The sequence below is a fragment of the Apostichopus japonicus genome, chromosome 8 (genome assembly GCF_037975245.1).
Source record: "Apostichopus japonicus isolate 1M-3 chromosome 8, ASM3797524v1, whole genome shotgun sequence".
Lineage (NCBI taxonomy): Eukaryota > Metazoa > Echinodermata > Holothuroidea > Aspidochirotida > Stichopodidae > Apostichopus > Apostichopus japonicus.
In genome coordinates, this window is record NC_092568.1 from 22,888,276 (window position 1) to 22,899,016 (window position 10,741).

The 10,741-nt window shown below is 37.2% G+C and overlaps 1 protein-coding gene across 1 annotated transcript; it reads left to right on the forward strand.

The window, feature by feature from the left end:
- Positions 1 to 729: 729 nt before the first annotated feature.
- LOC139971349 (choline transporter-like protein 2) lies at positions 730 to 9,949 on the forward strand. Its single transcript, XM_071977709.1, has 2 exons — positions 730 to 1,629; positions 6,264 to 9,949. Exons 1-2 carry the CDS (start codon positions 984 to 986, stop codon positions 7,799 to 7,801), a joined length of 2,184 nt encoding a protein of 727 aa, XP_071833810.1. The 5' UTR covers positions 730 to 983; the 3' UTR covers positions 7,802 to 9,949.
- The last annotated feature ends 792 nt before the right edge of the window (positions 9,950 to 10,741 follow it).

Consider the following 10,741-nt stretch of genomic DNA (forward strand, 5'->3'; position numbering starts at 1 on the left):
GTTGGTAAGTCAACGGGGAAATTAAACGAAGCTATGCTACCATACGAGTGGTGTGCTAATTATTGTGTACGGCATCATTGAAGTGACTTTATGGTCATCATATCTCAGTCAATGTTCGTCTGTATACGAATACCAACATCCTTTAAAATCATGCATATTCATGAATTTCACCAATAGCAGACGTTCATTAAAGCATACCTAATTGGATTATGAAAACTAAGCCTAATAATAATTTTCGTATTTGTTTTTTATTATACAAAACTAAAACAACAATGTTACTGTGTAGTTCGACGATTTATCCGCACTCGTCCCTTATGATAGAAACATAATTGTAAACCACCGAGTGTGGTAATCATATATTACAAATTAATTGTCACGAAATTTCACTTTTTCATAGATTTCATAGTATGAAATGTACCAACATTTGACCTTTACGACGACATACCGACATGAATACAATTTAAATAAATGAGCAAGTTTGTGTGTATATAAGCGTGTATGTATTAATTAACGAAAGGCTATTGTAAAAATTTAATCACAGATCAAATCTTTTGATTAACACTGTTTATAGAAACCGTGCCTTGTTTGTTTTACTCTGTTGATCACTTTAGTTATTAATTAATCCACACAACTGAATGACAGCACGTCTCTACCTGATACAGAAGAACGAACTTTGGTCTGTCGGTAATATTTAGCATTTCCAGTTAATCCTGGTGTAGTCTACGGACTGTGTGTCACATTTATCTATACGTACATGCACGGTGTGGTACTATAAGTTAGACAGACTGTGTGCCAGTGTAGTCGGTACCACTCATATAATAACAGCTATAGATATAACAAACAATTTCGCCCTATACTTCTGTGTAACTTGTAGGTAATAGCCTCACCTGTCTACATCCTTTGTGGACAAAACGCAGATAGGTACAATTAAACAAAAACAAAGAAGAATATATTATTTGTGTTGCTGTTGTACATCAAGAACAATGGGAAGAAGACGCAGCGAATCAGATTCAAGCTCAGATTCAGATTCAGATTCGGATTCCGAAGATTTGAATAAATATGGCGAGCCTCACGGTTATGATCCTGACTTTAAGGGACCCATCTCCAACCGCGGTTGTACGGATATCATATGCTGTCTTATTTTCATCGCGTTCCTCGTAGGAGAGGCAGGTATCGCTTACATAGCGTTCACGAATGGTGATCCATCCAATATCCTTTATCCAGAAGATTATCTGGGCCAGGTCTGTGGTAGCAATATTACAGCAGACTCAGCAGTCGCGGATAAGCCTAATTTACTCTATTTTGATTGGTTAGATTGTCTTCAGACGGCCTCTTTGACAATGTTACGTTGTCCTACCACCAGGGTCTGTGTTAACAACTGCACGAGCGAAACTTATTCTATTTCAGATAGATACGAATCGCAGCTCTTGACAACCAGTCCGGTCGACGTCGACTGGACTGATTTCGTCTGTCGGTATGACGTAGACCCGGAGAGAATGATCCAAGATGAAGGTGAAACCATACGGACTCTGTTGGACAAGAAGCTGTGTGCCGAATTTTACTGGAAAAGTCACCCTTATGACCAACGTTGTATTCCGTCTGTAATGATCGAAGACGGGGATATATCAGGTAACGAAATTCTATAATCTATAGATAATTGGATGAGTAACAAGGGATTAACCGATAACACCCATATATAGTGGCAAGCAGCAAAAGAAGAAAAGAAGCTGTGCAGGGGGGGGGGGGGTTATACTTCTCCCACAGTATCATATAGCTAAATATGTTTATAATACGCATGTTACATCAACTTACATATACTCGGTACAAAGATTGTTTTATACCATCCATTTAATATGATACTCACATAAACGATACTTTCATACACAATAGTTGCCGGTGTTGTCTACAGTCTCGAATGGAAGTTGCATATCGCCATTCATATGATAATATTACTTAGTGTCTTTGTTTTCAAGATGTACATACTACGGTTACACTATATGTATATGATAATGTGACTAAATATAATAGGTCTGCTCCTCTAAGGGGTCTGTTGGATGAGGCGGTCGGACCGACTAAGTCATCATCAGTGGTAACTTTCGTCGATATCTTATTGGAGCTACCGCACGTTAAAGGGGGGGGGGTGGAAACAGAAACTTCCTGCTATACTGTAGTTATAAGACCATGTATTTCCTTATTTATTAAAGACAGACTATCCAAAGGTTAAGTTATGCAAATTAAGTATAATGTTGACTGAACTCAATCAGTTGATTACAAAGTGTTTGTGCTTTTTGAAATATCTCCGTTTTGAACGCACTGGCAACAAAAGCAAATAATTATATTAACACAGGATTAATAATAACGCATATCTGGAAAAGAACAAAACTCTTTTACTATTGATTGTCGTTGACAATTGAAAGTCAAAGTTCATTTACTCCAAAGTTTCCAGATTTGCGCAATAATACGACAGATTGGAGAGTCAAGGGAAATTCCTACAGACTGTTACAAATCTCTCTGAGATATCTCTTTATTTGTTCACAAAGATAATTAGCGTAACGTAGACTTTGTTCGACTGCACAGTTTGTATATCAAAGTTCAAAACTTAATTATTGTCTACACGGGTTACTAGTTGTAAGTTTAAGTCTTATCTTAACAACTTAATTGATTAAATGAGATTTCGGGAAAATTATGTCGAAACGAATCAGGGCGGATCCAGTTGGTTGGATGTGGATTGGCTGTAAGCTCCCTCCCTTTTCAACTGTACACAAAACAAAAGTAGTAAAACTATAGTATCACAACCTTGCGTATTTATATACCTAGTTTAAGACCTAAATATGCCTAAGAATGCACCATTCACGTCTTAATTTGGAGTACCACCCACACCTCTACATGGCTTCAATAACAATAGGGTAACACCTCCTAATTTTTAAATCTTCGATCCGCCTCTGCGAATTGCAAGTGATTTTTTTTTGTCATAGATCAATTCTTGCTTCCAAGAAGTCTATACTAGCTGAGATCAGTTTATATACCGAATAGGAACACTATTTAAAGTTTCAGTCTAGAGTAAAGAATCGGTTCCGACATTGACAAAAGTTTGTGAAATTGTATTCTTAGGGTTTATATTCAGCGACATTTCATCAGAGAGAGAGACAAAGGTGGAGAGAGAAAGGTGGGGGGGGGGGGGTTGGAGGGGTGGGGAGAAAGAGAGATACATATCTCCTACATGTTTCAGAACATACAGTGACATGACAGATGGTTCTAACATGAAAATATGAGACATGGTCCCAAAAGTACTCTGTTGAATGATCGAATCGGTTTCCATGGAAACGAGGATTCTTGTTACTCCACGACTCCGGAGAATATCTCACTAGCTGATGTTTACAAGTAGATTTGTGGATGAGGGCCGTCAATCCTATATATGGGAGCAGAGGAGGTAGTACTCATCAACGATTAAAACCGAGGAAAATTATATTCCCCTTTCTCCCAAATGCTCAATTTTCAATGTACAAAGTTTTCATGACAGTCTTGTTTCAAGGCAAGACCTTCTCATACGAATTTTTCCACATTTAACCCCGGTCATTGTTTGTTACAACCACACACCCCAAGTTTGCGAAATTCAAAGACTCACTCCCGGGGTACTACATGTGACATGAATACACCTGTATGGAATAAACATACACGAACGCCATGTCCAGAAGTCACACTGCCCTACTACCTTGTCAAGTAACATTAATGTTACATAATTTTTTACAAGTAAATACTTGATCCTATTAATGAACATATTTGAATTTATACTACTTATTTTTTTTTTTAAATTTATTTCTGGAAGCATAAGAGGTACAAGGATGTGGTGGGGTAAACAGATAAAGACGGTGGTACACATTACAATGTCTTAGTGCATTTGTCTATATATCGGTAAATCTACCTCTCTTTTCCTGGAAACGGATCGCCGACCCAGTTCTTAACCATTATCTGTGGTGTGATTGGCTATATTTGGTACGGTCTAAACTCCTTTAAAGTTAATATTTTGAAAATACAAACAAACAAAAAAGACGAGAGGCAAGAGTAAAAAAAAAATCAGAAGAAAATAAAAAAGAAAGAACTAATGTATAATTTTAAAGTTTACCGTATCCGCATCAAGGTACTCTCCATGTACACAATGTTGTAGTTTATAGCGCAATACGCGTCTTGTGTATTAGGAAAAGGGCTCTGAACAGAGAATGGAGATCATTAAATACGAAATTCCAAACAAAACTGAGATATCGCAAAACATAAAATACCCTGAAAATATAATAGATAACTAGCGCCCTCTTAACTTCTGACACAAACGCAAGACGCATCATGATGTTTCGCCGAAAATTTCAATCATTTAGCTGAACGGGTTTGGCAGATGCGTTAAACACTGAAATACTTATATAAAAGGAGAAAATAAAAGAAATATTCAACACTTTTTTATTGAAACCTTGGATCACGGGATATTGATATTAACTATACGAAGCCTCATTAATGCCAGGAAAACACTTCCTTTGGAATTTCAGCGTAACAGATGTTCTGTGAGTGACGTCATCATGACGTCGTGATCTCAAGGGCTGTTTTGTAGAGAAGATAGGGAGGAGGTATGTCGTGAGGGGGGGGGGGTTGCAGGTGGTAGGGGAGTGGGCAGTCGAGAGTTTTAATGTTTTAACAAAGCGTCCTCTCCTATCCATGTTCAAAGAAACCCTATAACTAATACACAAAAGAGAATTGGCTCTATGATTGCATAGTTTATCATTTGACCCCTAACAGAAAAATAAATGGATTTTTTAAAACTTTTTAAGCAGACTGTGAGCTAGATGTACTATATACTATAACACTTTATACTATACTTAACAGTAAGCAACGTTAGTTCTCCCACAGAACCCCTTTAGTTATTAAAAAAAAGTTTTCTTTTTGGGATTTTGTTGCTGCCCATCGATGGCAATAATTGAATGCTTATTTATTTATTTATTTATTTTCACCGCCATAATTTTGATATAGTCTTATTTCTGGAAATGCATTGTATTCCACATGTTGAACATATCTGGGAGACGGGGTGGGTCCATTTTATACTCTCATGGCTCTGCATGCCCTTAGCAAAGGGGTTGCTATAATTTTTAACCCTCAACTTCACTTTACTATTCATAAGTTTCACTGTTATCAAGATGGTAGATATATCATCATAGGCGTAGGAGGCGGGGGGGGGGGGGGGGGAGGGGCTGGAAGGAGGCTGCAGCCCCAACCAAATATTTTGTGAAAATTCGGGCAATATGCTGAGAATTTTTCGGGAAAAATAAATTGTGTTTTTCAATGGTTAAACTTATATTAGTATTATCATATTTATTGTAACGATTTCTCCAAAAGTTATAACCAATATGGAAGAGTACTAACCTGGCATATGTTTGTATATAATTGGCATGCGTTTAGATAAACTATGCACGCCTATATGATATGCACACCCAGATGTTGGGCTCCTACGCCTATGATCATCACTGACCTTATATATGAGACTATACTACTTTAACTTGACTCTGTACGTACGGGCCAGACAATGATGATCCTGCTTGTTTACAATAGTATTACACGCTGTTTACATAGCATTAACTATCAGTCTATTACTATATGGGGCAGACTTTAAGTTTGTTTCAATCTCAATATTGACAAACAAGGAGGGGAGGATAGGACAAATTTTAAAGCACGGGATAAATGCCGTTTATGCAATGGTTGAACTTAATCGTATTGATATTTGGAAGGAACTAAATACATTGACTAAATCTTTCTCCTGACATACCAACATTGCTGACATTCACTGCATGTAAACCTGATTGTCTGATTTTCCGGTTTCTGGTTGCTACAGTTAAAAAATAATCATTTCCAGCCCACACCCCCATCCCCTCCCCCATCCAATCTGACCACTCCTTTAAGTTTGTCTTTGCTACTTTCTGATGAGCCAAGTTATTAGAAAAATGGATTCTGGAAATTTAACAATTCCCTTTTGACTGACCAAAATGATGTTAGTATAACCAATAACTTGATTGTAAAATGAAATTAATAATACTGTTCACCTTGATTCCATTGGGAATTTAATAAGTATAAACTTCGTATTCATAACATCAGTCACAGTAAAAAAAAGAAGCCCGTACGATGCGGAAGCAAGAAAATAGTACTCTTTTTTAATTTCAACACTTGAGCGACAACTATACAAATATAAAGATAATATAAATATAATTATTTATTTGTTTATTTGACAGGGCTTTCACCTCCTCATAGTCGTAACGTCACGGACGATGAACTCACTAATGGCATATCTCTTTATAATCAACTGGAAAGTTCGACCGCCATAGCTCAGCTCATCGACGACTTTTGGACCACATGGCCATACATCCTGGGCTTCTTAGGCGTGACAGCGATCCTTGCTTTTGTGTGTTTAATATTGATGAGATGGTTGGCTACAGTTATGCTTCTCATGTCATTTTTTTTGTCGATCATTGCCTTTACTTGGGGGTCGTACTACACATGGACTAAATATCTATGTTATACGAGACAAGAGCCTGGCTGTGTGCCCGCGACCGTGGATGACCCCGATTTTGATTACTATTCTTTAGATAGTTACGCCCAACTGTCGACTACGTGGCTTGTTTTTGCCATTATCCTAACCCTTCTCGGATTCATTGAGCTCCTAATTGCTCTTACGATGTGCAAGCGGTTTCGTATAGCTTTAAATGTACTCGAGTTAGCGAGTGATGCTCTGCCGTACATGCTCTGTACTCTATTCTGGCCTATCGTTCCGTTCTCTCTCACAATCGCCTACGTCTTCTTTTGGGCCGTCGTAACTGCGTATTTAGCTTCGGCGAGCGATATTTCGTATGCAATCTTCAACGCTACAGCGGATAGTGATTACGTGAATGGTGAATCTTGCTCTCCCGAAACATTCATTTTAAATACAACGGTAGAGACACGTTGCGAACCGGTTGACTACAGTGTAGATAATTATTATATAGCGTTTCATATCTACAATCTCATTAGTCTTTTCTGGGTGGTCAACTTCATCTTAGCTTTAGGTGAGATGACTTTAGCAGGAGCATTCGCTTCGTTCTACTGGGCAAAACCCAAACCAGATGCTGTCCCTACTTTCCCGCTCGGCGCTTCCTTTTATCGGTCGATCAGGTACCACATCGGTTCTTTAGCATTCGGCTCGCTCATTATCGCCATCGTGGAGGTCGTTCGCACAGTACTAGAATATATCGAGGCGCAGACTAGTGAGGTCAATAATTGTTGCACAAAGTTTATCTTTAAATGCTGCAAGTGTTGTTTATGGTGTCTGGAGAAATTTTTGCGCTTCATTAATCGCAATGCGTACATTGATATCGCTGTCTATGGTCATAGCTTTTGCAAGGCGGCAAGTCACGTGTTCAATCTACTCATGCGCAATATCTTGCGAGTGATGGTCCTGAATAGTGTGACTGGTTTTATGTTGCTTGTCCTTAAGTTGATGATAACTGCATCGGTAACGGTCGGTTCGTTCTACTTCTTTACGTGGTTAGCTAACGAGTCGGCCGCTGATGCGATATTAACATCTCCTAACAACTTATGGGCACCCGTAGTTATAATTGGCGTCCTATCGTTTGCTGTTTGCTCTACCTTTTTTAGCGTTTACGATATGGCTGTAGATACAATGTTCATTTCATTCTTGGAAGATATTGAAAGAAACGACGGTAGCCCCGAAAGACCATATTACATGCCAAAAGGATTACTGAATCTTATTGGAAAGAAAAACAGAAGTAAGTAATGACATTATTAAAGTGTGTCTGCAGGCACAAAATTAATCTTAAAACATCGTTGACCGTTAAAACCTATTGCAAATGAGTCCACATTGGACTTCTATAACATCTTAATTTTGAACCATAATCCTTTAAAAGTCAGTGACTGATCAATCAGAGTGGCTGGTTTACTTAGTCTAGCACACAGATCGTTAATTCAGCTTGTCAGAAGCATTGAAAGTACAAAGTTGATAATAAACGATACTGTCATGGCCTCTCATAACACATGTTTTCAATAAATTGAGAATTAGTGAATGACAAATGGTTTTGGATATCATATACCGTAAGAATGGTTGCTCTTTTGTTGGTATTAAATTGAAATAATATTTGGTGGTTGAGTCATAAAAATTTAAAAGCCGAAGGATTAACATTAACAAATATTGGTTTTAATGATCTATTAAAGGAGCCCTTCATGATTTTGGCACACTTTAAAAGTGGATATCTTGAAATCATGAATAGCTACAAAAACATAACTTCCACTCATATTTACCTTGTCTTTGGACTGTTTGACATATATCATGACTATAATTCTGGTAATGATGAAAATATCACGAATTATATTCCTTAGAGAATTGTCTTCTTTCTCTGGCTATTTAAGAAATATAAAACGATACCAACCGTTACAACCAAGTTGTAGGAAACACTAGGGACTTTAAGATGCCTACCTTCTCGAAAACTTATTGAATGTTGCTTCGCAAGTAAAATCGCAGTAAATTGATAAAGATGTGTGCATTATATATTCATGATTCGGTTCGTTTCGTTTCGAGTTCGAGTCACTCCCAGACAAATGTATGTCGTCCAGTTACAGAATTGTTAACAATTAACAATTCATAATCATGGACGTTAAATATGAATGTAAGAGACTGACTTCGGTCAGCTTGCGGCTTTGATAAGCCAATGAGGCTTCTTCGCGAGTTCCTGCTTGCAGGAGGATCTAATATACATACATGATAATGTAAATAACAAATAAACTTATAAGCTGGGAACCAATGTTGAATAGTTGGCGGCGATGAAGGAAATAAAAGTATTAATCATAATAAGTAAAGATCATATTATAGTAATCATATAAAATATAATAATTTGCTTTTCTATCATCATTTTTCCTTTTTTTCTGAAAGGTTACTGTGACATGTTTTCCCCCTTTGTATATCTATTTCTTCTTCTACCAACTTCAAAACGAAAACTTTTATTCAGATGTTAGATATCAATCATTTTGTGTTTGTGCTTAACGACCCTAATACACATTATCCAGTTTTATAGTACTGTATTGCTTTCAGAAAAAAACTTTCCCTTTTTCCCTTGCAACATTTTTATAGAAAAATTAGATGTACTATAGATGTACTATACTTGTCTTGTATTATCGTCGGATACACGTAGTTTTCATAAGAACGATTTTTACTTCGATTTGACAGAGCAAGTCAATTCCTGTTTCAGGGTACGGAAATCGTGCATTATCTATTATTGATATGGATTAATTATTTTCTGGCACAAGGTTATTTCATGTTCAAAATGCGAAAATCATTTTATTCTATAAAAAGATGATGAGAAAAGATCTATCAACTCTATATTATCCGTAACTCTTATGAGATATTTAAAGATATTAATTGTTTTAGATTTTTTCAAAAGCACAATTTCAATCCACACAATCAAAGATACAATAAAATTTAGTGTACATGCACAGAATTCGTTCCAAGCAAAGTTTAATAAGGACCAGTGTATAAAAGAGACATAGGGAGAATTTACGACAGCACATTATTTGTAATAACAATTGGTTTGTATGCAATTATTGATTCGTCAAAAACATCCCACTTTACGGGGGGGGGGTGGGTGTGGGGGGGGGGGGTCTTAATTACTGATTTCCATTTTGTTTCTCACCGTACAAGGCTTTCATAATATATTTGTGATAGGCCATTTACCGTCTTATAGATGTTTTTGCTTGATCCAATCTTTTACTTTAATTAAATATAATGTCTGTAGACTGTAATAGCTTTACAACAGCACAAGGAGACAATGTGATTGATTTGTATACCTCATTATAATGTTGCATTAGTTGAAATGAAAATAACAGAAAATCTATGATTGGGTGCAATAAAGTTAATATCATGAACATATGTTAATATATGCGCTCATTGTTATTATCTCTGTTAATTTAATTGTCCTCTGCATACGTTATTGTTCTAAGGTGGTTAGGACTGTCCTCACATCCGAACTGTGTCCGAAACATCTTGCAAGTAGTTACATAGCAGGCGCGTATCCAGGATTTTCTAATCCGGGGGGCGCGAATTACTATCTAAGCGGAGCGCCACCATCGGTTGGCGCGCAGCGTACAAGAAAATTTCTGGTTTTGATCCCCCCCCCCCCCAGATCACCGGAAATGGCACTTCTCGGGCTTGAAATGACCAACAAGATGTACACTTTTTCCTGAGGACCAAGAATTTTCCCAATCGTTTTTTTTTTCATCCATAACCTTTTTGAAGATTGTCACCAGTCACACATCATGGTCGACCTCATTGCATCTCCTGTGGATCATTGCTTTTTGTAGGTGATTCTACGTCGCGACCCACAATAGCCGTAAGCCCCACTTTCTAGGTTTTAAGCCCATTATTCGTTCAGAATTTGAAAATTCACAATTGTCGTGAATAAATTCACTTCAAAACATACCCATAATGTTGCACAAAATTTCATCTATGGACAACCAATATAGAAAAACCTCTTTCAACCCCTAACAGACCGGTCAAAATTGCACGAGTAGAGGGAAGTATGATGAAAAATGGTGGTCAGGGAATTTCGAAAATTCAGACAGTTAATTTATTGGTGTACAAATATTAAAACCTCTTATAACGGCTACTATAAAATTTCGTTGAAGGAAATACCAGATATTTCCGAAACCGAACACTATACACACATCT

Bases quoted from the DNA above. Each gene is read 5' to 3' on its own strand.
- LOC139971349 (XM_071977709.1), top strand. From the start codon at position 984: ATGGGAAGAAGACGCAGCGAATCAGATTCAAGCTCAGATTCAGATTCA. The intron at 1,630-6,263 runs GTAACGAAATTC...TTTATTTGACAG, and splicing joins CGAAGACGGGGATATATCAG to GGCTTTCACCTCCTCATAGT.